Source organism: Canis lupus, chromosome 1 (genome assembly GCF_003254725.2).
Source record: "Canis lupus dingo isolate Sandy chromosome 1, ASM325472v2, whole genome shotgun sequence".
Lineage (NCBI taxonomy): Eukaryota > Metazoa > Chordata > Mammalia > Carnivora > Canidae > Canis > Canis lupus.
In genome coordinates, this window is record NC_064243.1 from 60,671,266 (window position 1) to 60,698,969 (window position 27,704).

Genomic DNA, 27,704 nt, shown 5'->3' on the forward strand with positions numbered 1-27,704 from the left:
TTAAATACGTCCGCTGAAATCGATACCTGACAGCTGTTACACCGCACCCTAGGGTGACAGGGCTGAGGCGTCGTCGGACAGCCGTCTGCTCGCCCTGTAGCCCGGGCTGAGGCGCGTGTGGAATCACCCCGGCAGCAGCACCGGCCGCCCTGAGGGCGGTGCCATTCTCCCTCAACGGGCCCCTCAGTTCGAGCGGGAGCAGCGCCTCCGACGACAGCTCTCCAGCCGCCTCTCCCTCCAGCACGCTGCGCGCGCGGCGCTGAGGGACGCCAGGGCGCCTGCGCGGTACCCAGCAGCCTCTGCGCCCACACGTCAGGTGGTCCCACACTTCCGGCGTCCAGGAAGGCGGCTTCCGGAGGACTGCTGGCTCCCGGTTGGCGACAGCCGGGCGCTCCTGGCTTTTGAGCTTTCCCAGCCTCTCGCTGTCATCCCGTTTGCTTCTGGAGCTCAAGCAAGGCAGAGAAAGCGCTCGTGCAACACTCGGGGGACCTCACTGCCTGCTCCGTGCCTCCGAGACTCCACCTGCACCATCTTTTGCCTTCCCTCTCTCTCTCTTTTACCAGAAACTGTAAGTCGTGTTGGGAGAAAAAGAAAGCAAACCCTCCCCAAAAGGTTATGAAACAGCTGAACCAGAGGCTTGAGGCATATAGAGGCATGTTCTTTCCTTTCCTCAGAGGGATAGTATTTTTACTCAGGAAGTACTCTTCTGGTTAAATTACGGGCTGTATGCCAAAGCCAGGCTTTAGGTTCTGGCCAGAATTTTATTTTTTTATTTATTTTTTTAATTTTTTTTTATTCATGAGAGACAGAGAGAGAGAGGCAGAGACACAGGCAGAGGGAGAAGTAGGCTCCACACAGGGAGCCCGACGTGGGACTCGATCCCAGGACTCCAGGACCAGGCCCTGGGTCAAAGGCGGGGGCTAAACAGCTGAGCCACCCGGGCTGCCCCCCGGCCAGAATTTTAAAGTTGGGCCCTGAATACTGGATCCTTTCGAGAAACCAGCCACAGAGACACTATACAGGAAACACAAGGTATCTAGAAATAGAGGGGTGATGTGTAGAATCCATGAAAACTATTCAGAAAGTGGATTTAACCCTTTCAAGTGTCAGAATAGCCCCCAAGTTGTTTGGCCTGTGGCCCAATGAGAAAAAGAGATTGGAGAAACGTCTTTCAAACTTTAGTGTCATCCCTCCCTGCTGTCAGTTTGGAGTCATGCCTGCATTCTCATTACAGAAATCAGGGGGAATGATCATATATTGATGAAACTGTCCACGAGAATCATGAAGGCTGTGCAAAAATTCTACTTGGCTAAAACAGTGACTGAAACAACCATTGGCATTAACAGCCTGGGCACTAAATCCTCTGCCCCTCCATCTGTAAACGTGACAAGCTAGAAGGACAACCTCCTCTCAGTGTGATTCATTCCAAAGAAAAGCCCTCACCTAAGGAGAGGCTTACTGGTAAGATAAGTGGAAAAGATTCCCCATTGTCCTGGGGAACCCAGTGCTTCTGTCCTAAGGTTTCTCACCTCCTTTATCCTTGATTTCACTAGGGAGGAAATACATTAGAGTCCGACCTTCATAATTCCCCAGTACATGTCGTCATATACAGAGGCCGGTATCTCCAGGTAGATGGGAGTACACAGGCCAAAGTTGCGCTGAGTGCAAGTATCTCAAATATTAAAAATCTGAAAAACATACACTATCTGAAATAGAACTAGTAGAACAGATGGACTCTGTTTTAAATAAGCTTCCTCAGAAGCAGAACCTGAGATGAAGAGTTTTGTGCAAATGATTCCCAGAAGAAACTGATAGAACAGTTGAGGAAGTAACAAGGGCATAGTAGAAGGCAAAGTACTATCTGTATGGTAGCTTCAGGCTGATCCTTTAAAAGTTACCACATTCTCCTGACTCAAGCCAAAAGTAGCAAGAAGTTTTGCCTTTGTTTTTGTTTTTTTAAGATTTATATATTTATTTTAGAAAGTAGAGAGATGGGCAAAGGGAGAGGGAGAGAGTCACAAACAGACTCCACACTGAGCCTGACATGGGGCTGGATCTCATGACCCTGAGATCAGGACGCTGCAGTCACAACCTGAGACAAAACCAGGAGTCTGATGCTTAAGCGATTATGCCTCCCAGCAGCGGGGACTTCTATACTTACGTTGTTTATGGGGAAGAAGAGAGAGGGAAAGGGGAAATTTGTAGGTCTTCTGGCTCTCTAGAGGCAATGGACTTCAGTATCTAACAGCTGTTTTCTGTAAAAGAGCTGCTGGTGCTGGCTGTTGAAAAGAAAACCCACCAAAGGGATCCCTGGGTGGCGCAGCGGTTTGGCACCTGCCTTTGGCCCAGGGCACGATCCTGGAGACCCGGGATCGAATCCCACGTCGGGCTCCCGGTGCATGGAGCCTGCTTCTCCCTCTGCCTGTGTCTCTGCCTCTCTCTCTCTCTCTGTGACTATCATAAATAAATAAATTAAAAAGAAAAAAAAGATTAAAAAAAAAAAAAAAAAGAAAACCCACCAAATACTAGAGGATCTGAGTGAAACACTGACATTAGCACCTTAAATCTACCTCTTGTACCATTCAGACTCACTTGCATCTCACATTAGTTTTACTGCATCCTGTTATGGATTAAATTATTTTTTGAGTCCAACCATATAGTCATTAAATAGGGCGAGATAAAGAATAGTTAATTATAGGGGATTAGGGCAACAGTATTGCTAATAAGCAAAGAGAATTCTAAATAACACAGGAATGTCAGAAGATGCCAAGGCTGAGATAGAGCCCTAAGGAAAATCTACTTAATAGAAATTCATGAGCATTTGGGAGAGGATAAGGAAAAATTAGACATATTTGGAAAATATTAGAGTTCTATAGAAAAGGAAACATAAATATTAACTTCCAAATAGTCAAGAAAGTAGAAAAACAGGAAAAATGGGATAATTTTTTTAAAAGATTAAAAATGTGCAAATATATAATCATTGTGAATTTACATTGTTTCAAAGTTAAAAAGCTCAGGCTGTCAGACTGTCAGTTTTAAAAATCTGGCTACATGCTCTGCGCAAAAGATACCTTTAAAACATAGAATATGCAAAGGTTGAATGTTAAAGAATGGAAAAGTATGTGGGACAAAAGAACCTAATGATATTGCTCTACTGACATCACACGAAACAGCTTTTTTAGAGTCTTTAAATACTTTTTAGAAGACTTAATTCACCAAGAAGCTACAAAACCATTCTAAATATGCAGACATAGAATAAAATACCCTCAAAGTATATAAAGCAAAGTTGAGGTGTAGGAGAAATTAACAAATCCACCATCGAGGTAGGTGATTTTAACATAGCTCTATATCACTGCTATGTCATAAAAGATACAAAAGGAAATTAAAACTACATTTGTAAACTACTAACAATTTTATACACACACAAGTGTAGATCACATTCTTTAATGACAGTTGAGGTAGAATAACAAAATGATGAGTTTTTAAAAATCTATATATTTGAGGGATCCCTGGGTGGCGCAGCGGTTTGGCGCTTGCCTTTGGCCCAGGGCGTGATCCTGGAGACCCGGGATCGAATCCCACATCAGGCTCCCGGTGCATGGAGCCTGCTTCTCCCTCTGCCTGTGTCTCTGCCTCTCTCTCTTTCTCTCTGTATGACGATCATAAATAAAAAATTAAAAAAATAAAATAAAATAAAAATCTATATATTTGAAAGATTATAAAAACTTTTAAAGAAATCAGTAATCAGACTATAGTAATGACTTTTAAAATCCATAGAAATAAATAATGAAATACTAACATACCAAATCTTTAAAGATGCAATGGCCGATGATATGCAAGAAAACATTTCAGCCTGAAATGTACATGTTAAGTAAGAAATTCTGAAAATTAATAAATAAAATCCTTCACTGAGAATTTAATAACAGAAAAATAGAATAAATCCAAATAAAACAAAAGGAAAGAGGGCAGCCCCGGTGGCACAGTGGTTTAGCGCCGCCTGCAGCCCAGGGCGTGATCCTGGACACCCTGGATAAAGTCCCACGTCGGGATCCAGGGCGTGATCCTGGACACCCTGGATAAAGTCCCACGTCGGGCTCTCTGCATGGAGCCTGCTTCTCCCTCTGCCTGTGTCTCTGCCTCTCTCTCTCTCTGTGTCTCTATGAATAAATAAATATTAAAAAAAAAAAACGAAAGAATAGAGTTAAGAGCACATTAAAAAAAAAAAAAACACCACCCAAGTGTCTCAAAACTTTATTTTTAATAATAAATCTTAGGGAAATGGACTGATTGAAGACTCAATATAATGAGATGTCAATTTTTTTCCAATTTAATCTATCCATTCAGTGCATGCCAAACAGAGCTTTATCAATTTTCATTTTAGGCCTGGCGTAGGAATTGATAAGCTGATCCTGAAACTTGTATCTAAATGCAAAGAACTAAAAATAGCCCAGAAAATCTTGAACAAAATGAGCTAGAATGACTTGCTGTATATCAAGCTTATTAAAATGTAATAATTACCTCAGTATGCTACTGGTATAAAAATGAATCAAATAGGGATCCCAGGAACAGAACTCAAACAAAATATACAAGAGGGATCAAGTAGGGTAGCCATGAACAGACCTCAGATCTCAAACAGGAAATTGACAAAAATGTCACATTAGAGCACAATAATTTCTATATATCAATAATAAGATATGCAACCCACCTGTAAACAAAATAGGGCAAGAGACTTTAATGCATAATTTACAAATGAGAATATTCAAACAGCCAGTAAATCTATGAGAAAGTTTCCAATCTCAATAATAACCAGGGAAATACAAATTAAAACCACAGTATGCCATTCCAGTTTGGGGATAAAATGAAACACTCCCATTCTACCCTATCTCCCTCAATGAATACAGCTATAAAACCTTGGCAGAATGCATGGAACAGCTGTTTGAAGACAGACAAGTATCAGAGGAGGATTACAGAAGACCAAAATTAAAAGTGTCACTGAATTGTCATTGAGTTTGACATTTTGTTCTTCCAATATTTCATGACTTGAACTCAAAGCACCGGTGACCCCAAAAATGGCCCAAAGTCAGAGAAGCCCTCTAAGTCTGGCTCCAGGAACTGGAAAGGGAACTTTATTGCTCACAGAGAGAGCAGCAGTTTGTTTAGGGTTTTGTTATTCTCTTTTCTCTCTCCATTGTCTGTCATCCTAGCCCCGGGAAGCACGTCCATGATGATGGTGGTGGTGGTGGCAATGACTGGTAAGAGAACCCACAGGAAACAAAATTTAATAATGGGAAACTTCCTCTCTGGTTGGTGAAGCTAGGGTTTTAAGAAGGTGAGGCCAACCAACCCCCATTGCTTTCTCACTCTGTCTTTCTAGCACTTGGCCCTAGATTTGAGCACAGTTGTGAAATTATGCAGCATAGGGGGTAATTAAACCCTAAACTTCTAGTGACATGACCAAAAACAGTGCTTGACCACCTCTAGCAAAAGTAGTAGCAATGTGGTAAAATATATGAGTGTCTCAAAAAGGATGGGTGGAATTGGAAATATACAGTTGTAAACTTATACTGTGAACTTTTTATACTTCTTCATGTGAAGCAGTGTGATATATCAGAAGGTAGGTTGTGATTAAAGATAAAATGTATTGTAAATAACTATTGTCAAGTTGCATATAGTTATATAGTTATTTAACTATAGTTACATAGTCTAAGTGCATATATAACTACGTATCTAGATTTAGATAGATATAATAATATGACAGTAGTGGAGATAAAATGAGGCAATAAAAATATTCAATTAACCAAAAGTTAAGCAGAAAAATAGGTAAGTTAAGCAACAGAACTAAGACATAGAACTAGAAAGATGGTAGGTTTTCATCTATCAATAATTACATTAACCATAAAAGATTTAAACACTAATTGAAGACTGGATAAAAAAACAAGACTTAACCACATGCTGTCTACAAGAAACCCACTTTAAATACAAAGACACAGATAGGTTAAAAGGATAGAATAAGATATTCCTTGCAAACAGGTATCAAAAGGGAGCTGGTATATCTATATTAATAAAAGACAAGATAGACTTGAGAACAAAGAATGTTACCAGGGATAAAGTTGGGATATTACCTACATGTTTTTGGGCTAATTCGCCAAGAAGACTTAAAAATCCTAAATATATATGCATCTAACAACAGAGCTTGAAAATGCATGAAGCAAAACCTAATAGAAGAAGAAATAAACAATCTACAAATATAGTTGTAGATTTTATCATTCTATCAGTAATTTACAGGACAAGTAGATAGAAAATCAGTATTCTTAGTAAAATTATGGACTATGAACCAATTTAATATAATTAATATTTATAGTATATTCCACTACCAACATCAGAATATACAGTCATAAAGTATACATGAAACAATCACCAAGTAGTTCACATATTAGGCCTTAAAAGGGCTTAACAGATTTTTAAAAAATTAATATCATATAAAAGCTATTCTCTGATCATATAGATTTAAACTAGAAATTAATAACCATAATATGTCTGGAAAATATCCAAATATTTGGAAATTAAATAGCACACTTCTAATTAACTCAAGGGTCAAAGAGGAAGTCAAAAAGAAATTAGAAAATGCAAATTCTCCTTCTTGAGCTGAGTGATGGTTACACAGAGTGTCACTAGGAAAATTCACAAGCTTTACATTTTATTTGTGTATCTTTCTGTATATACGTTATATTTCTCAACAAAATAAAATTTAAAACAGAATGGACAAATTCCTAGAAAAACATAATTTAGCAAAACAGAGTCAAGAAGAAATAATAGGGGAAGTTGGAGCAAGACTGAGGTTACAGGCTTGGGTAAATTCCCTAAGCCCCTACAAAATCAAAGTAATTAAGATAGCAAACGTAAAAATTCAATAGACAAAAGCTACAACAAAGTAAAAGACAAGTGATGTCGAAAGACTCCAAAATCTAAGTGGATGTGGCCAAACATAACAGAATATATGTGGTATCAAAGTGCCCAACAAGAAGCAAAGGTAAAGCAAAAAGACGTAAGAATCCCAGAATCTGAATCTGAATCCCAGACTCTAAAACAGAGTCTCTTCCCAACATAGAAAGCTCAGTAGGCCTGGAACACCTGAGTGGCTAAGTGGTTGAACGGCTGCCTTCAGTTCAAGGTGTGATCCTGAGGTCCTAGAATACAGTCCCACATCAGGCTCCCTGTGGGAGCCTGCTTCTCCCTCTGCCAGTGTCTCTCATGAATAAATAAATAAAATCTTTAAAAAAAGAAAAGAAAAGAAAACCCAGCAGGCCAATCTGAGAAGAGTAGACAGATCTATGACAGAATTCAGGGGTAAGAGTTAGGGGAAACACAAAATTCAGGTGGTGCTTAGGTGATACAAGCCAAAGAAACTTTTGAAACTAGCCAATACAAGCCCTCTTCCAGGATAAAGCCCTAAAAGAGAATTTACTCAGGGAATCTAAGTTGAGCCAGACAGGGACACACTGACTAAGAAACAGGACAGATCGTACAGATAAAAATGGGGAAGGAGAGTAGAAGGGACATAGAAAGGTCATATTTTTGTACACCTCAAAATAACCTCTGAAAAAGGGAACCCTAGAGCTGAAGCTAGGAATGTCTCCTGGCCTACACTTCCCTACTAAGAGTTCAGGAAAATCCATCTTATACTTATTTCAGCAACAGAAAAGGGTAGAGGTTATATAAACTCTCTCTTTTATGAAGACTAGAAAAACTGTTATTGCACCGAGACCTTTATTAACTGGTGACAACGTATTGTGTTATAAAGTCATATATGAGAGACTAAGATGATGTGTTGTATGGACCTCATTTGCATCAATTGTGTTGAAGTTTTGGCAAAAAAAAAAAAAATGTACTGATATAACTACCGTAATATACATAAAACTCAGAGAGGTAGAATTTTTGCCCGGTGCTTCCTTGTAGTTAAAATGCATCACTGGGTCAGTAAAATATCTTAAAACATTTAAGGAAACTTTTAGTAATAGCAGAGAAGATAGAAGAAGTTTGCACACTGATGGATGACAACATAAACCTAGATCTATTAAATTCAGGAGCTTGCATCATTAATGTCAGTAATTATTTCAAGCAGTGACTGCCCAGAGGAAAAGTGGTCTGTGCCACTACAGAAAACAACATAGCAATAGCTTTTGGCCATTGTACAGATTTATGGCTCTACAAAAAATCATTAGTTTGGGCTTTTCTGTTCTTCCTTCAAACACCTATGGTGAGTATAATGAAATTGGACTAAATAGCCAAAAGAAGGAGGCACACACTTTTTGCACGTATAGGTAGGATTCAGGTTCTGATCAAATATGAGGCCTTGTGACTGTGTTTCCAGCTGAGCCCTAACTAAATTTCTATGTTTTCAAGCCCAACTTTTGAAATTTTCAGCTTATGTTTTGTTTTCCTTTGAGATTTTGTTAGTTGGTGCATCTTTATTTTTTTTAATGTATTTCTTTCTGTCAGTTATATAAATATGAGTCTATTTGGTATGATTGCAGGCATTTGTGCAACTGCCAAAAAAATATCAAAGTAGGAGTCTGAGACAATTATGTAAACTCAGGTATTAAAAATATTTTCAAAATATTTAATATGCTATTAAAAGTATAGCCTCACTAGTAACATGTCAACTAAGGAGGACAGATGATTCTACTTAAAGAAAGAAAAAACAACCCAATGCTAAAAATTCTGAAACATTGTTAAGGTTTTGGTAAATTATTACTCTTTGTAACTTTTAAATCTTCTAATTTTGCCTTGAGATACTAAGAGGAAAATTTCTTTTTTTTTTTTAAATTTCTGATTTCAAATAAAAAACATAAAAGCAAAAATTTTGCCTTGGATTATCAGAGTAACCTCATCTAATCTCCTCTACACTCATTCTGCCCCTAGTCACTTGATTACCAGCTAGCTGCTTGTTTCCAATATCTTCCTGTTACACTATTATCCCTCCTTCTAAAATCCAATCAAGATAATACGAACTAGGTAAAAAAATATTTAATCCATAACAGTTTTGAGGTTTGAAATTGGGAATAAAAATAATTTCTGAAGATGGAAAGAAGGGAACTGTATTGACACATAAGCCAGGTTTGGAGGTAATTCTTGAATATAAACAAAGAGATGAATCCACGGAAAAACCTAGTCCTGGTACAGTCATCAGTCATGGAGGGTGAAGGAATTAGGACAGAGAATTGGGACAGAAATCAAAATTGAGTACTTTCTGAAAACATGGAGCATTAATTTAGGAAGAACTAGGACTCCAGGATTGGGGGTTGGAAGGTAGAGGCATAGTCTAAGTCTACCTGTTTGGTTTATATATGTACAAAATAAAATCTGCCAGTGGATGAATTTAAAACATATTTGTTGAACAAACTAATAAATGTATGCATAAAGATCACTCCTATTATTTACCAGCCATGAGGAAAATCAAGGGGCTGAACTGTAATCCTGGAAGCCACTAACTTAAGACTCACAGTTAAAGAAATTTCAACTTCATCCACTCCTCAAATGAAACTAGAACAAACAGGAGAAAATCCCCAGTGACAGTCACACTATCCTAATCCCCAATATCAATTCACTAATGTTCCTAACCTTCTACTCTGCAGCCTCAGCCATTACTGCGATTGTAGTTTATGACTCCTCTCTCCCATTGCACCTGACTATTCAATGTTGTAGGTGCTACCATCCCTCTCCAAGCATCCCCCAGGAGCCATAGCTCCTTCCATCTCAACAGAGAAATTTCTCTCTGTGGAACGCTGATTTTGGTCACCTAAGATAACGATTTCTCAGTGATTAAAATCTTTTGTTCCACCCAAAAAATATATATATTTTTAGTAAGTTTTGTCACATTCCTCAAGGACCAGGCTAAGGAGGTATTTGTGTGACATACCTCTTCCTCCTAAGTTTAGACTCACTCATTAAAAATTACCCTGTGTCCTGAGAGAGGCCACAGACCTTTGAGAGTCTATTGAAACTTGAGCCGTATGGAACTACCCTGGTCTTGGCCAAACCCTATTACTCAAGACCTTTAATCCTAATACAAGGATCCCCCACTTTTCTTTTTTTTTTTTTTTTTTTTTTTTTTTTTTTAAAGATTTTATTTATTTATTCATGATAGTCACAGAGAGAGAGAGAGGCAGAGACACAGGCAGAGGGAGAAGCAGGCTCCATGCACCGGGAGCCCGACGTGGGATTCGATCCCGGGTCTCCAGGATCGCGCCCTGGGCCAAAGGCAGGCGCCAAACCGCTGCGCCACCCAGGGATCCCGGATCCCCCACTTTTCAAAGGTTTGCATTATGTCACTACTTTTTTACCAAAGACCTACATTAGTACCCATTTTCACTAACAAAAATCTGAAAAGGATTTCTGCATTTATGAAAAAGGATGAATAGAGAAAACAGCACTCAGCATTCATTTTGTAGAGAGCAGTTACAGAGGCAGTACACCCCAAGCAGTGGGAGTGACACTTCCATGCTCCTTCCCTGGAAACTACACACAGCATCTCAGCATCCAGCCATCAGAGTTTTGACTGTGTCTGTATCTGCTTTATCTCAGTTTTTTGAGTGTGTGTGTTCATCCGTTAGTAAGATGTGGCCTAAGGTATCAGAAAAGCCTGAGAGGTTATTTTTGGGGCCTGTGAATGCTCAAAAATTTTTCCATATAAATTAATGGTAATTGCTGCTTCGATTTGTTTCCTGAAATGAATGGCCCTCTAGAGTAAGCTAAATAGTCATCATTACCATTGTCTACTCAAGGTGGTTAGAAGTTTTCCAATTGAGTAGCATGATAATTACATTATTTTGTCAATCACTAGAACTACTTTAGCACCCCAAGTTTTTTTTTTTCAATCTTGGAAAGCAACCATATATAGTATTATGAATATAATGCTATTAGACTGGCTTATTCACATGAAGATATCAATCCCCTTTCTTTTTAACCATACTATATCATTTTGGCCTCAAACCTCTCATTACTTTCCTTGACCTCATGTGCATTAATTTTTTCATCATGTTCCAAAGGTTAAATTTGTGGAGCCAAATTGATGTTCTGATAATTCTCAGTGGTTTAACATTGGTCAGTCAAAACAGGGATTTTTTATGGTTTAAAAAGTTGCAAGAATTTCTGTGATAAATTTGAGTCAGAAAATAAGAGTTAATGCAAAATTTGTGTTTTTTACATTTTTTAATTCCACTGCTAAAATCTTGTGGAGGGTTTTTTCATCTTTTTTTCCATATGTCAGTATACCTGCACCCTCCACAACATTCAAACTAACAATTAAGTTTCTGTTTCACTATATTTTTCTTTGGGCTCATATAACAGTTTAGATACACACACACAGAGAGAGATTTTGTTTAACAAAAAAGTCTTATACTGTATTTTTTGTGTATCTTTCTTTTTGCATTTAAAAATACTTCAAGAAAATCCTTCAGGTTAGCTGAGAGAGCTCTAAGTCATTTGCTTTAATGGCACAGTGTGTGGAAGTACCGTGATGTAGTCACCCTTTTCTTACTGATGGGCCTTCACATTGTTCCTGGGTTTTCATCATTAGAAGCAACACTACCATGAATATCCTCAAACCAGTGTATTTCATATGGATGCCTTTTTTTGGGGGGTGGGGGTGGGGGGAATCACCTCCAAGGAGGATTACCGGGTCTGAAGGTATATGGATTTTTAACAGATATTGCCAGATTGCTTTCAAACACTTTGTTTCTCTGCCAACTGTACATAAAAGTATTGCTTTAGAGGTTTTACTTCTTTTAAAATATAAAATTTTGTATTTCTATCCTAATAAATTTTAAATGTTCAATACTTTAAAAGGATGAATTTTTGCTGGTAATTGCTAAACACTGTTCAAAGCAAATGTTATGAATCCAAGCACTATATAGTCTCGCCTATTTTCCCAACCTCATCTGCACTAGCAATGTTGCCATCAAATTAAAAATAACAACAAAGGAATCTAAACAGATGGCCTTTCCTACTCTCTTTCTGAGCACTTAATATCCTTAAAACCCAATTTACTTCCAAGGTTACTGTAAAGGTTTCAGATCTTGCCTTTGCAGCATTCAGGGAAAGAAACTAGCTCTCTTCCCTCCCCATGCTAAAAATAGTGTTGATTAGGGATTTTGTTTAAACTGAAATTAAAGAGAATGGGAATAAAATGAAGCTACATAATAACATCTGTCATAATGCATCCTCAATGTAAGGAATTCTAATAGGCAGCAGTATTTTACTGTTTATATTCAAAGGCAAACTTTTAAGACAGTCTTTCTCAATACCTGGTTATCATTTTTGAAGTGCTGAATACTCATTAAATGCCAATGGGATATGGAAAGGAGATCGCCGAATTTTCAGTAACATGGCACAAAATATTAGAACCAAAGTTTAGACTACGATGATCCCAAGAAGTTAGTTGGTTAGTACCTTTATTTTACACCAGAAGAAATGAGGTCCATAAACATTCACGTGCTGAGATGACATGGTAAGTCGCTCATGGGTACCAAGATTGGAATATATGTTATTAACAATTCTGTCCCAAAGTTCTTCACTGCACTATGCAATATGATTAAGTTTGAAAGGAGTTTAAAGTTAGGTAAAACTCTAGACTAGAATATTGAACAGGGATACATGGGAAGGAGATCAGAAAGAATCAAAGCAGTTGGTTCCCTAAGGAACTGTGGGCGAATGATGGAGAACAGGTACATTTCCAAAGCAAGAGCCTTGTCCAGGGCCAATGTCCATACAGCATTTAAAAATGACATTAAAAAAAAAAAGGGATCCCTGGGTGGCTCAGTGGTTTGGCGCCTGCCTTTGGTCCAGGGTGCGATCCTGGAGTCCCGGGATCGAGTCCCACATCAGGCTCCTGGCATGGAGCCTGCTTCTCCTTCTGCCTGTGTCTCTGCCCCTCTCTCTCTCTCTCTCTCTCTCTCTATATATATATATATATATATATATATGAATAAATAAATAAAATCTTAAAAAAAAAAAAAAACAGCATTAAAACAACTGTCAAGGGATTCCCAGGTTGCTCAGTGGTTTAGCACCTGCCTTCGGCCCAGGGCGTGATCCTGGAGTCCTGGGATCGAGTCCCACGTCGGGCTCCCTGCATGGAGCCTGCTTCTCCCCCACCCCCCTCTCATTCTCTCTCTCATGAAAAAATAATAAAATCTTTTTACAAAAAAGACTGTCAGGATCCCCTCACAAAGCAAAAACAGTGGACATTAAATAAAAACTTAAACAACAGTACGGATGGTGGCCTTTCAAGGTTACATCCTTTCTTTCATCTACTCTCTATGGTTGTGTTGTAACAGTCAAGAGGATTCTGTACAGTGTTTTATTTTAGCTTTGTTCTCATTAAGGACTCATAAACTTAATTACTTCATATTCCTTAAGAAACACAGCTTGAAATAATTACTTCATTAGAAAAATTTAGCAGTTTTCATTCTCTCTTGAATAGATTCTGGTTCTAGAATTGCTGAAGATTTTCTTTTTATTCTGAATGCAAACCTCTTCACCTTCATGTGCCTTATAGAATTGTATTTCAAATACCCTTTAAGGAGAAATTTAAAAATCCTGCTTTAAGTCAATTTGAATGAGAATGCTCCTTATTAGCATAAATCACAGCTTAAAAAGTTCTAGAGATGTGCACTATCAGGAAATAACTATGAGGTATATGGTATATGATAAAATAATAAAGAATAGAAAATTTTGATTTTATATTTTCAATATAGCATTTCAGTCATAAATAGATTAATAAATTTATTTCATAAAGTTTGTTGAGTAAATAAAAGGTGATTGCTAAGTTGAAATTCTTTTTTTTTTTAATTTTATTTATTTATGATAGTCACAGAGAGAGAGAGAGAGAGAGAGAGAGGCAGAGACACAGGCAGAGGGAGAAGCAGGCTCCATGCACCGGGAGCCCGACGTGGGATTCGATCCCGGGTCTCCAGGATCGCGCCCTGGGCCAAAGGCAGGCGCCAAACCACTGCGCCACCCAGGGATCCCGCTAAGTTGAAATTCTTTAAAGAGAATTTGAAATAAAGCAAATTAGATCTAAGTTAGTTACCTGAATATTCAAAGATGTTTAAGTTTCAGTATTAATTACCACATAATGTTCCTCTTCTGTTGGAAAATCTTCAGTATTACAACCTACAGAAGGTCTGAATTATTTGGCCAGTCAAGTTTATCTTCCAGTATTTTCCCTTAAACAAAATTTCCATACTACCTACAGGGTTTTACTCAAACTCCTTCATTGCTTCTTAAACTCTGACTCTGCTCAGGCTATTCTCAATATGCCCTCTACTGCTCCTCCTGTTGGTTTGCTTTATTCCTATTGTTGTTCATGAAAATCCTGCTACCCTCATGTACACTTATCTTGAGATAATACCTCCTTCCTCTGAATCTTCCTATCACAATTGTTCTTGATACTCCTCAGGCTTTATAAAATATGCACTTTTACTCTCATCTTTTCTTGTACAAGTTTTGTCATTTTCAGTCATAAGTTCCTTGGAGGCAGAGATTTTCTTATATTTGATGTCTTAACAGAGTAGACTCTTAAATATTTGCTATTAGCTTAAAATTTATTTCACTATCAAGTGATCCCATATTAGGCAAATAAATATAATTTCTAGGAGCACCATGTTTGAGTTTAAAGATTGAGCACCGCTTTTATTGTACTATTAATAAACAAGGAATTTAAAATAATCTGCACAATACGATCACAGTTCTGTCTAAATATAAAGATTACACTTAAGTGCATGAAAAATACTGGATATATATATATATGTATTTGAATGTTAAGAGATTATATATATCATATATATGAATGTTAATAGATTATATTTGGGTGGTAAAGTTGTAAGGATGAAATGTACATGCAAATACTTTGCAAACAAATCAATATACAAAAGTAGACAGTATTTTTTATAATTTTCCTTGGAGTTATTGTATTATCAGTGATATTAGGTATATTCTGTGTACTCAGCTAGGCCTGTGACTTCTATGTCCTCTATGTTCTGTTTTATTGTTGTTTACGCATTTAGCTCTTTGGAGATAATTGGGGTTTCTGAAATTCTGGTGAGCCCAAGGCTGAGCAACTGCTCAAGGATGCCTGAACCCTGGTTCGCCTTTCTTTTCCAGGGTGGAGATGTAGCTTTGATGTGGAGTTTGGGTAAAGGACCAGTAGAAACAAAGTTTGTAAACATTTCTTTAACAGGGGAACCAGGGAGCAAGCTCTTTCTGAGCTCTTTCTGAACAATGATGATATAAGCTCCAAGAAAAAATAATGGTAACAAAAAGGAATTGAGGTTTTTAAAATCATACACCACACTTTGCAGTATCTTTGGAAGATAAGCTTCCTTTGTTATTGACTTAGGGGCCAAATATGCTCCCATCTGCTCCTGTTCCATATGGCCTCTTCACTTCTGATAACTTTCTACTTCCTTGGTTAAATAAGCCAGGAACTTAATCTAACCTTATCTTACCTGTGTGTGTTTGTTAGTGTTGTCTTTCTGCCAGCTTGCACATTCAAGTGACATTTCTGATTTTTGTTAATTTTCCAGTCAGTAGTAGTTTTACATTAATTGTATACAATACCTTGAGAATACTTTTCAATGTACACATCACTCTAAGTGTCAAAAATTAGGTTATAAATGCTAAAAATTATCATTTAGAATAATATACAAAATACATAATGGTGATCAAACTTGAGCTTGCAGAGATTAATACCCTAATAGGTATCTTTAGATGTCCCAGCCTTCATCTACAGAAACAAGCCTTCCTTGCTAATACACATATCTGCTAGTCAAATAGTACCTATTGTGTCCACAAAACTGTTTACTAATTGGTAAAAATATCAATGAAGTGCATGAAGATATTTTCTTAATTGTATTAGTGCTATACAATATTCTTAATATGAAATCTAATAAAATACTGTGAAACTAAGAATATGCCTATGTAGGCACATCAAAAATTATTTAGAGAGGGGCAAAGAAATGGGGAAACTCAAAGCTCACAGGGTACTTAATGCAAGATTGATTTCTACCTCAGGTCACAGCCCAACGTGAGTTGGTAGGGAGATTTTCCTTTTCACAAATTCAAGTATCCAGGTTCCAGGGCACCAGGAAAGAGAAAAGAAAGCTCATAGAGAATGCACACCTGCTCTTTATGCCTTGGCTGGCTCACTTAACATCAGTGAAGCTGATTAAATGCCATGCAATATACTTAGCTCAGGAAGAGGAAACTGATCGTAGAACATTAACCAGTCTCTGCTATACCCATCATCCATTCTAATAAATACTTTTTTTAAGCCAAAATAATTTCATGATAGTAAGCAAAACATTAATTTGAGAAATTTGCTCTGAGTCTGAGGAAAATTAAATTGTAGACAGTTATGTTAATATGATATGGAAATCATTTGACCAAAAGAAACATTTTGGTTTCCATTATCTGATGATTTCCAATGAAACTGTAGTAAATTATATGTGATGTTATGAGAAAGGATTTTAGAGATGCTCTAAAAAGGATGAACTTTAACATTTTAGGAAAAGACTAAGTATAAATGTGTTATTCAGTAAAGAAATGACACTTATTCTGATAGCAGATCAAAGCCTAAATCTTGGATTATATGATCAAATTTTAACAGCCAACATTTTAATAACTGTCTCCCCCAATGTATCTCAAATGCACTCTATTAGCAAACATGACAGTCCAATTACTTCCATGGTGCTTAGCATTTCATGGTGGCCTATTGCCAACAAAATATGGAGTGGGAAACATGCCAAAGAAGTTAACTGATTTTAAAAGCTAAAATATTGCTAGTGGTGAAATTCAGGGTTTATATGAGGCTAACTGCGCCGACCCTGTTTAAACTCATCAGATAAGTAGGTGTCAATGTATTTACTTAAGTAATAACTCTTAATATTCTGTTGAAAAAAAATGTAGGTAAGTCGATTTTGCTACAAAGACTATGTTAGTAAAATGTCACATAAAACATTTTATTTATCACTGGAGAATATAAAACAATTCAAAATACATTGCTAATCCATTATACATTGATCTGTCTATATCACAAAATCTAGGGTATAAAAAAATTAACCTTTCAAAACAGGAAGGAAACATGGAGAAACTGAATAAAATACAAAAATATGTCTAACCTTGGATTGTACAGGACTTTTCTTTCATTTTATAATTAGTAAGGAAAACAGAATAGGGAAATATATTATTCCTGGAAAAGGCTGAATGAAGGAAAAGATTGTAACCATACCCAGAAGTGTCTGATCCACAGTAGGAATTTAATAAAAATGCTGATTAAATGAATAAATAAATAATACAGTTGAAAGAAGTTTGAGCTTGAAGTCAGAAGAGCTAGGTTCCAGACTTTGCAATCCCCAACTAGCCTTATGATAAAAAATAATAATAGCTAAAATTTACTGAAGGCTTGCTACGGAGTTGTTAAAAACACATGCATTAGATCAGAATCGTATGAGGTAGGTACTACTATTAGGCTCATTTTACCAACAAGTAAACTGAGGTACATAGGAGTTAAATAACTTATGACAGAGCCAGGATCTAAATTCAGGCAGTCTGCTTCCTCAGCTCTCAATTTTAACTATTGCATTATATTTCTTTTCTATAATCTTGGGACCCCCTCTTCACTTTCTGACTCTTAGCTTCATTGGTGAAATAAAGGTTTTTGGATTAGATGTCCTCTAGCGTCTCTGTATCTCTAAAAAGTTTATCCCAAAATGAATTTGGGTTTACCATGTAATTTGTATTCTAAATTAGAGCTGGCAAAAATTTCCTATAAAGGGTTAGAAAATAAATATTTTAGGTTTTGCGGAAAACACATACTGTCACAACTATCCAACTCTGTCATTGTAAAAAGGCAACAAACAGTACATAAATAAGCAATGTTCCAGTAAAACTTTATTTACAGAAGGAGGCTGTAAATAAAGGAGTTTGTTGGCCTATGTCTAAACCATCATCTATAATAAAGGAATAGTAAGGACAAGTTTAGGAAGAACAAATTTAGAAATATTCAGCATCATTGTACTAGGAGAGATCTTGACACATGAGATGTTCAAGCCTTTTGCCTTCATAACTATATCATTTAGGACATATGACTGTCCACCTGATGATTTCTAGGAAGAGAGATTATACAGATTCAAATACTATATTTATCTGTCAATTTTTATAAATAAAAGATAAGCACACATGATGTATTTCAAAAGGTATTTCAAAATAATGGTTAGATTCCTCAGCTAGGTCACAAAAGCCTATCAGGTACATGTTATAGCCGAAATAATACCCATAGGCAATGACCCACTCACACATGCACACATACACACAAAAAGAAGGAAAACTTACATACATTTTAGTTATAACTGTTGCTAAACAGAATTTAGTAGGCTGTTATTTTTATTAAAAATACATCCCACAGCAAATAAGCAGAAAACATTTGTACCAAGGACCTAGGTTTTTTCCTCCCTGCTTTACCTGTAAAAGGAGTGGAGAATAAACTGTGGTCTAAGGTAGCAAACTATGTTCCTTCTGTATTACTGTAATAATTCAAAAAAACTTTGATATTGCATTCAGAAAATAATCTGATATTCTGCTGTGTGCGTAGCACTAGGCTAGAATTTCTGGGAAATGGGAATTAACCTTTGCCTCAGTCCTTTTGAAACATATACTTAATTTTGAGGAGATGACATTCCCAAAGAAAAATATCTACTACTGATACATTTGTTGAATAATAATGCTGGCATTAAATAATGAGAGTAAAAAAATTCAAAATAATAACATAAGAAATAGCATAAGACTATAAAATTATTTATAGGAGGATAGTTAAGAAACCTTTTATATTTTAAGAGAAATGAGAGAATGCTTTGGATTAGAGTGATCCAGTAAGGTTTGGGAGTTTATTGATTGTAAAGTTCTTATACTAAAGACAAAATGGTATAATATTATTTGAAGGTGGACTGTGGATAGTTAAAGATGTGTCCCATAAACCTGCAAGTTGCGCTACTATATAAAGAAAGAAATCCATATAATAAACCAATGAAGGGCATAATATGGAATCAACTGAAACAATCATTCCAAAGGAAGGCAAAATTTAAAATGGGAATAAAAACAGTTGAAATAATAGAAAACAAGATGATAAATGCAAACATAAAATATAAACCCAAACATATCAATAATTACATGAAATGTAAGTGGTCTAAACGTCCTAATTAGAAGGCATGATTTGCCTGATTGGGGGAGGGGTGGACCCAGACCCAATTTTATGCTCCCTACATTAAAATCACTTTAAATATAAAAATACAAAAGGGTAAAAGTAAAATAATGGGAAAAGATCATGTAAATCCTAAGCAAAAAAACAAAACCTTGGAATAGCTATATCAATATTAAATTCCAAAGACTATTAAATATTGAATGTAGACTTCAAAAGAAAACCTATTACTAGGGATAAACAGTTTATTTCATAAAGATAAAGCAATTAATTCATCAAAGTATATAACAATCATAAAATTTATATACCTAATAATTGAGCTTCAAAATGCATGAAGGAAAAACTGATTGAACTGAATAGAGAAACAGACAAATCCACAATCTCAGTTAATTTCAGCATTACTCTCACAATAACTAAAACAAATAGCCAGAAAGGTCAATAAAGATACAGAAGACAAACAATACCAAACAATTTAGTCTAATTGAGACTCAGAGACTACTCCACACAAAAGCAGAAAAATATATATTCCTTTTAAGTTACATGAAAAGCATTTATGGGTAGATTATCTGGGACATAAAACCAGTTTTAATCAATTTAAAAGGATTAACATAAAGAATGTTCTAGCCACAATGAAATTAAACTAAAAATCAATAACAAATATATTTGACCCTTGAACCACACAGTGTTTATGGGAGCTGACACTCCCACCCCCATAATTCCTGGAAAATCCACCTATAACTTTTGACTCACCCAAAAATGTGACTACCAATAGCCTACTGTTTACTGGACACCTTACTGATAACAGTCAATTAATACATATATTTTGTATATTTTACATATTATATTCTTAAACTAAACTAGGGGGGAAATGTTAAGTCATTAGGAAGAGAAAATACATCTGCAGGACTGCAATGTAAAAAATCCATGTATAAACGAACTTGTACAGTTCAAAGCTGTGTTGTTGGGGATCAACTAGATCTGAAAAAATCTCAAAATATTTGGAAACTAAATTACACATCTCTAAATAATCCATATATCAAAAGGTAAAATATAAAATATTTACAACTACATAAAATTTATAAACAATATATCAAAATTTGTGGATGCAGCTAAGGCAGTATTTATTGGGAATTTCATAGCATTAAATACCAATATTAGAAAAGAAAGATCTTAACTAAATGACTTTAAGAAATAGAAAAACAAGAGTAAGTGAAACTGAAAGTAAGTGGAAGGAAGTAATAAAGTTCTGAGTGAAAATCAGTGGAAGAGAAAACAGAAAAAGAGAAATTGTTAAAAGCTAGTTAAGAACATTCATGAACTTCTAGCCAGACAGATCAAGGAAAAAAAAAACAAGATACAAATGATACAATACCAAAAATGAGAGCAGTGATGTCAAATTCTACCCATATTAAAAATGTAACAAAGTAATGTATGAACAACTCAGTGGCCATAAATTCGACATTTGATAAAATGGAGAAATTCCTTAAAAGAGATTACCAAAGCTCACTGAAGAACAGAGATCTTGAATAGCCATGTAGATACCTATTAGAGAAATTTAATTTTTTCACAAAAATCTTATCACAAAGAAAATTCCAAGCTTCACTGGGTAATTCTACCAAACACTGAAGGAAAAAATATAACACCATTTATATACAAACTTCTAGAAAACAGATGAGCACTTCTCATTTTACGAAGCCAGCACTACCATGATATCAAAATCAGAAAAATAAAACTACAGATCAATATCCCTTATGAACATAGACATTAAAATTCCTAACATAATATCAAATCTAACAGTATGTAAAACTGATAAAATATTATGACCAAGGCAAGTTAATCTTAGGAATGCAAGGGTGGTTTAGCATTAGGAAATGTTGGGAAGTTACCATATCAATAAGACGAAAAACAGGGGAAACTCATGCAAAGATTACTTTCACATAAAATCATTTTCCAATAGAAATTCTATTCCTAAAACTCTCACCAAAATAGGAATAGAAAAGATCACCCTCAACTTGTTTAAGGCATCCACAAGTAACCTACAGCTAACATAACTGCTAATGCTGAAACTCTTCCATTATAATGGGTTTGTCAATTTCTCTTTGCAGGATTTATCTTTTGGTAATCAGCTTTATTGAGGTGAAATGTAAACTAAAATCCACCCATTTTAAGCATACATTTCAAGTACTTTAAAAAAATACAGTCATGTAGCCATCACTACAACTTTGATATAGATGTCCCCTCTGCCTCTATGTAGAAAATTCCCTTTCTTCACAATCACCCACAGCCCTAAGCCCTGGACCACTAACATTCTGTCACTATAGATATGCCTTTTCTAGAGCTTCTTATAAACATTTTTTTTTTTTATTTTTTTTATTTATTTATGATAGGCACACAGTGAGAGAGAGAGAGGCAGAGACACAGGCAGAGGGAGAAGCAGGCTCCATGCACCGGGAGCCCGATGTGGGATTCGATCCCGGGTCTCCAGGATCGCGCCCTGGGCCAAAGGCAGGCGCCAAACCGCTGCGCCACCCAGGGATCCCCTAGAGCTTCTTATAAATAGAACCCTATAATATGTATCCTTTTGTGTGCACTTTTTTTAAAAAAAGATTTTATTTGTTTATTCATGAGACACACACAGAGAGAGGCAGAGACACAGGAAGAGGGAGGAGAAGCAGGCTCCATGCAGGGAGCCCGATGCAGGACTCAATCCCAGGACTCTGAGACCACACCCAGAGCCAACTCAGATGCTCAACCACTGAGCCACCCAGGCATCCCTTGTGTGCACTTTTTAATGCTGAGCTGTATTCCATTTTATGGAATGAACTACATTTGTTTATCCATTCACCAGTGGAGGTTTGAGTTGTTTCCATAGATGGGACTACGATGAATAAAACTGTATTATTCATGCATGCCTTTATATGGACATATTTTTTTATTTCTTTGGAGGAAATGGCTAGAAGGAGTATTGCTGAATCATGTAGTGAACTGTGTGTTTAATTTGAAAAAACAAAAACAAAAACACCCAAACTTCCAAAATGGTTATTAACAGTTTTCATTCTTCCAATAAGGAGTCTCATGACATTCACTCTTTAGCATGTTTTTCTTTCTCTACTGCATCATTTCTATTCACATATAAACATGCTTCCATTTTCCATCTTCAAAAAGTCTTTTGACCCCAGGCCTTCTCTAGCAACCACCCTCTTTCCCTGTTCAACAGTGCTCCTAGGAGGACTACTCTCCAGTCTTTCCTCTCAGCATCAATTAGCCCTGCTCCAAATAAACCACTACTCCATCAAAACTGTTTTTATTAAAGGCACCGAATCCAGAGACCAACTCTTGTCATCTTTAAAACTGCATTTTCACAGTTTAAAATTATTCATCTCTCCATAAGGACTGTGGACTCTCTGAGTGGCAGTGCTGTTATTTCATTTATCATATCCTGAATATTAAAAATTTCATTATATGTGCAATCCTGAAAACAAGTCTGTTTAATGAATAACCAAAGAAATTTCTTTAACATCTTAGAATTGGAAAATCAAACTAGAGCATGACATAATTTGATAATCATAAATTTGGGTAGAATTCTGTTAAGGTTAGACTAATTTCTGAGTTTTACTTTACCTTCACATATTCCTTAGGTGCCTATGCATCATAAGGAGGCATAAAACAGAGATGATATTTTGAAAACAGGTATTGATAGATTCATATATGACCAATTAAACATTTTCACAAATTTGTTTACATTATTATCATAAAATAGTTTCTTATAGTGAATCTTGTAAAATGTATGAGGTACCTGTTCACAAATTAGAAATAAACTCTGTCCTAAGGACTTCTACTTTAAATAATTTAAAAAAAAAAAAAAGGCTAGGCAAGGTTGTATTGATTCCTATTCTAAAGAGTATTCTTAAAATAATAGGTACAAAAATTATTTACAATGGTAGCTACATAAACTACCATATTTTCCATTTTATTTCACCAAATTGCTAGGACATTGTTCGTAAGACATTTATTTAACAAATGAAAACAAACTGCCTTCTGGCTCCAGCTGAATTCACTTTTCCAAAATATAACTGTTACTACCTAGATCTTACTTCAGTTTCCAATCAAAAATACCAATGAATATTATAAAACTAAGTTATAGTTCCTTCTCCATTTGTATTTCCAATTACCATGTAAGAGCTTTTAAAAAGGAAATAAACCTGCAATTTCTTAGTATCAATAACAGTAAGTTAAGAACAGAATGAGAAGAAATGAAACCATAAATATGTATTACAGCTTTCCAAAATTAAGTTTGAAAGTAGACTAAGCTTGGTATTTTGAGTAATGTAGGACTCTCTTACTTAACTCTTAACCAGAGCTAAAGGGAGCAATATGTCAAATTAACTTGCTCAATTTTCTTTTCTCAACTTTTCCAATGCCCTTTAAGAATACCATTACTGAGCAGCTGCTGTTAGCATTTACAGCATCAAACCTAATTTTGGAATGTTTATATTACAATAGCCAAATATCCGAAAACTGAAAACTGTATGGTGCCAGTTGTTTCATGATACTGAAAGGAAAAAGGAGTTTGTGGATGAGCTATTTTTCGTTTAAAAAAAAAAAAAAAAGGTTTAAGAATGGTTTTAATGGTTGATTTATATTTAAATATAAGTAATGCATACAAAATGACTACTACCTAGAATTCAAAAAAATTTGTTAAAATTGCTAACTGAAAAATTCTTTTATGTATTATTTTTCATATATTAAACGTGACAGTTAAAAGAAAATAGACTTTAGCATATTGTATTTCTGTCATTGGAGCAAAGCTTTCTATTTAAATAAAACATCGTGTTAGTCATTTAAAATAATTTAGAAATTATTCTCCTTAACATTTTTTAAGTTAACTACAAATAAAATTTATCACTAAGAAAAATGCACAGTAAATGAAAGTCAAATGCTTATTAGTGTGAAATAAATAATCTGTCTTTTAAATGAACCATGTAGAGCCTACTACATTTCCCATGAAAAATTATAAGTTGATATAGGTATCAAAAGCACTTCCTAAAAACAATTATGTCTAAGAACAATAGTTTTTTTAGCATTTGTCGTGATAAATATCATTTATTTCCTCCACATGTAAAATAAGTAGTTGTGGTTTTGTCTATTTTCCTTTATATGTGTAGATAAAACATGAAGAAAACAAATGTCTTCCATGTTTCTATGGACTCTTTCTGCCTGGCTAGTCAAACAATTATTTACAGTATTGATGCTTGTTTCAAAACTCATTGAAAAAAAAAATATTTTAATCTTCTGGTGAAGAAAGAGGTGTTGATTGGGACTACCTTTTAAATGTAAAGAACTGTAAGTAAATTAGATTTGATTCTAAAACAACCTCACAAAACAATGAACTTAACAAAAATTAACTTACTTCATGTCACAAATTGAGATAATACCTAGTTGAATATATTATTATATTGAAAAAGTCTCAGTATTGATTCACAATATGTGTATTCACAAAGCATGTGTTGTTATAGACACAGAAAACAATCAAGTCCCTCTGTTTCCTTTACAAACAAATGAAACATGACGTTAAACCATGCTCCACCCTTTATGTGTTCTGCACCCTAACGTTCTGCATGTCTCTCAGCACCACTGGTCTGTAGTTTTGTTCCAAAATCTCCATGTATTCAAAGTAATCACTCACTCGAAAACCATGTAGTGCTTCTTCCTGTCAAAAAATACAAGAGCAGTTAATTCACTTGAGTAAAGAAACACAATTCTAAGTTAATGAATTTTAAATAGTTGACTTTTTTTACAGTTATAGGTGGGGTTTTACATTGCTACTAAATGTGTAATTGCTTTTTATCTAGTAGGCTGTGTATGTATGTGAAACCATGTCCCTGAAACAAGGTTGTCTGTTTTTAAAACCAAATTTGCTTTACAGCTAACAAAAAATAAGACAAACTCTTAGGGCAGCCCAGGTGGCTCAGCGGTTTAATGCCGCCTTCAGCCCAGGACGTGATCCTGGAGACCTGGGATCAAGTCCCATGTCGGGCTCCCTGCATGGAGCCTGCTTCTGCCTCTGCCTGTGTCTCTGCCTCTCTCTCTCTCTGTCTCATGAATAAATAAATAAATCTTTAAAAAAATTCTAATAAACTTAAAAAAAAGATAAACTCTTACAAAATGAAATCTTCCTAATATTTTGGATAAAGTTTCAACTACAGAATGATGGGTCATATTTTTAATTAGTAAAGACCCTAAAGCTTATCAAAGGATCCTATAATGTTGCAAGAAATATCTGTTTTACAGCAATGAAGGTTCATAAAACCTTCAATAGTCTGTAACTTATAATGTTGGTACAATGCATATCTGTGCTAATTCTGAATTTAATGGTTAGTGTCCCAAATGAGGCACTCAAGAATAAATTAGAACAGTAGGAATACTCACTTAGAATCTTGGAGACTTTAAGGAAATTATGTGGCTAATTTTTTTTTAGCATTTCCAAATGCTAGCTATGCAATACATACCCTTCAAAGTAAAACAAAAATTCTGAAGAAAAATCAGACCTGATCCAATGTAGTATTATGTTCAGAGTTTGGGAGGTTATTTAAAAATTGGACAATTCATGCCTTTCTAGAGATTACAGTTTAAAGGTTAAAGTTACTAACAAAAAACAAAAGCAATTCAAAATGATAAAAATAAATTATCCTATACCAGATACTGTGGTTAGGGACAATCAGTTTATAGTTGAGACATATGAATGCATACAACTAGGAAAAATATCACACTATGCAATTCTCAGTAGGAATGAATGTTTATAAAGGCCTCCCTCGGATGTCACTGTTCACATATAAGTAATAGTCCACAGCTTGCAAATAACTTGGGAGAACTTATACTTATTTTGCCATGTATCACCTAAAATATGGGTAACTTGGAGGAATAGTTGGTACATTAAAATATTTCTGATCTATAAATCTGATGTCATAGCTAGAAGAACTAAATGATGTTAAGTTGTATGCATAACATTACACCATTAAGGCTAGAGCTGATACCTTCCAACATAAAAATGTGAACTCTACTCTTAATTTTAAAAATAACTATAATGCTATTTATTCTTTTATTTCTTAACTCATTCATTCTCACTATAAGATTCTTGATTATTTCACTTTGCTTTTGGAAAAAAATAGGATTGAAGTAAGACCATTCTTACTGTTCAAGAATTTACTTTAAACAGTTACTGCTCTAGTCATGGAACTATTTATGAATTTATCCATTCTCTTCATTCAAATTATGTGTGATTTGGCACTGATCAACTCCTCATTAAAACTCTATCTCAGGGACTCCTGGGTAGCTCAGCGGTTGGGCGGCTGCCTTCAGCTCCAGTCGTGATCCCGGGATCCAGGATCAAGTCCCACATCGGACTCCTGTGAAAAGCCTGCTTCTCCCTCTTCCTATGTCTCCACCACTCTCTCTCTCTCTCTCTCTCTCTCTCTCTCTCTCTCTCTGTGTCTCTCATGAATAAATAAATAAATATTTTTTTAAATAATAAAAAATAAAACTCTATCTCAGTTGCAGAGAAATTATAGTAATATGTTATTCTAACCAAATAAAAATCCAATGCCAGAAAAACTGTTTTAGTGCATATTCATTATTTTAAAAGAACGCTTATTGTTCATTAACTGAATCACAATAGGAGATGACACCATTTAAACAAGAGCTCTAATAATTAGCATAGCCCCAAAACTTTTGAATCTCCGGAGTTGGCATTCTGGATTCCAGTTTGAAAGGTAACATTTTTTACATGTTCTAAAAGTTTCAAGCTATTTGAGATTTTATACTAAAATCTGCCAATTCAGGCCTGTCATGAAAATTGTTTTGGTAGGTCTAGGGAGGAGTCTAGATATGTCAGTTTTAATAGGCACACTAATGATCCTCAGGATCAGGGGCCTTTACATAGTGTGTGTGTGGTTCTGGATAGAATATGAGTTTCATAAATATTTAGGGAAGAGTATGTGATTCTTTTTTTTAAAGATTTTATTTATTATGACAGAGATAGAGAAACAGAGACACAGCAGAGGGAGAAGCAAGCTCCTCATGGGGAGCCTGATGTGGGACTCAATCCTGAGATCCTGGGGGTCACGTCCTGAGCACCTAAATGCTCAACCACTGAGCCACCCAGGCGCCCCAGAGTATGTGATTCTTAAAAGTATTTAACTCATGCCACCTCACACCAGTCAGAACGGCCAAAATTAATAACTCAGAAAATGATGGATGTTGGTGAGGATGTGGAGAAAGGGGAACCCTCCTGCACTATTGGTGGGAATGCAAACTGGTGCAGCTACTCTGGAAAACAGTATGGAGGATCCTCAAAAAGTTAAAAATATAACTACTCTATGACCCACCAATTGGACTACTACGTATTTATACAAAGGATACAAACATAATGACTTGAAAGGGAACACACACT

The 27,704-nt window shown here is 35.7% G+C and overlaps 1 protein-coding gene and 3 long non-coding RNA genes across 9 annotated transcripts in view; 2 read left to right on the forward strand and 2 right to left on the reverse strand.

The window, feature by feature from the left end:
* The window catches only part of LOC125755857 (uncharacterized), a 40,013-nt gene extending 39,703 nt beyond the window's left edge, over positions 1 to 310 (reverse strand). For all 3 annotated transcript variants that reach the window (XR_007413301.1, XR_007413303.1, XR_007413302.1), the window contains exon 1: positions 27 to 310. This is a non-coding gene — a long non-coding RNA (uncharacterized LOC125755857). The remainder of the gene's footprint in view (positions 1 to 26) is intronic.
* The window catches only part of LOC112644498 (uncharacterized), a 65,699-nt gene that overhangs the window by 16,148 nt on the left and 21,847 nt on the right, over positions 1 to 27,704 (forward strand). The window lies entirely within an intron of this gene.
* Positions 306 to 26,921, forward strand: LOC125755858 (uncharacterized). Its single transcript, XR_007413305.1, has 4 exons — positions 306 to 568; positions 1,235 to 1,461; positions 5,205 to 5,252; positions 26,575 to 26,921. It is a non-coding gene; the product is annotated as an uncharacterized LOC125755858 (long non-coding RNA).
* TBC1D32 (TBC1 domain family member 32) overlaps positions 22,292 to 27,704 on the reverse strand; it is a 209,004-nt gene continuing 203,591 nt past the window's right edge. For all 4 annotated transcript variants that reach the window (XM_025422883.3, XM_049115029.1, XM_025422882.3 and 1 more), the window contains one exon: positions 22,292 to 24,965. In XM_025422883.3, coding sequence (XP_025278668.1) covers positions 24,846 to 24,965 — 120 coding nt within the window. In that variant the 3' untranslated portion in view covers positions 22,292 to 24,845. The remainder of the gene's footprint in view (positions 24,966 to 27,704) is intronic.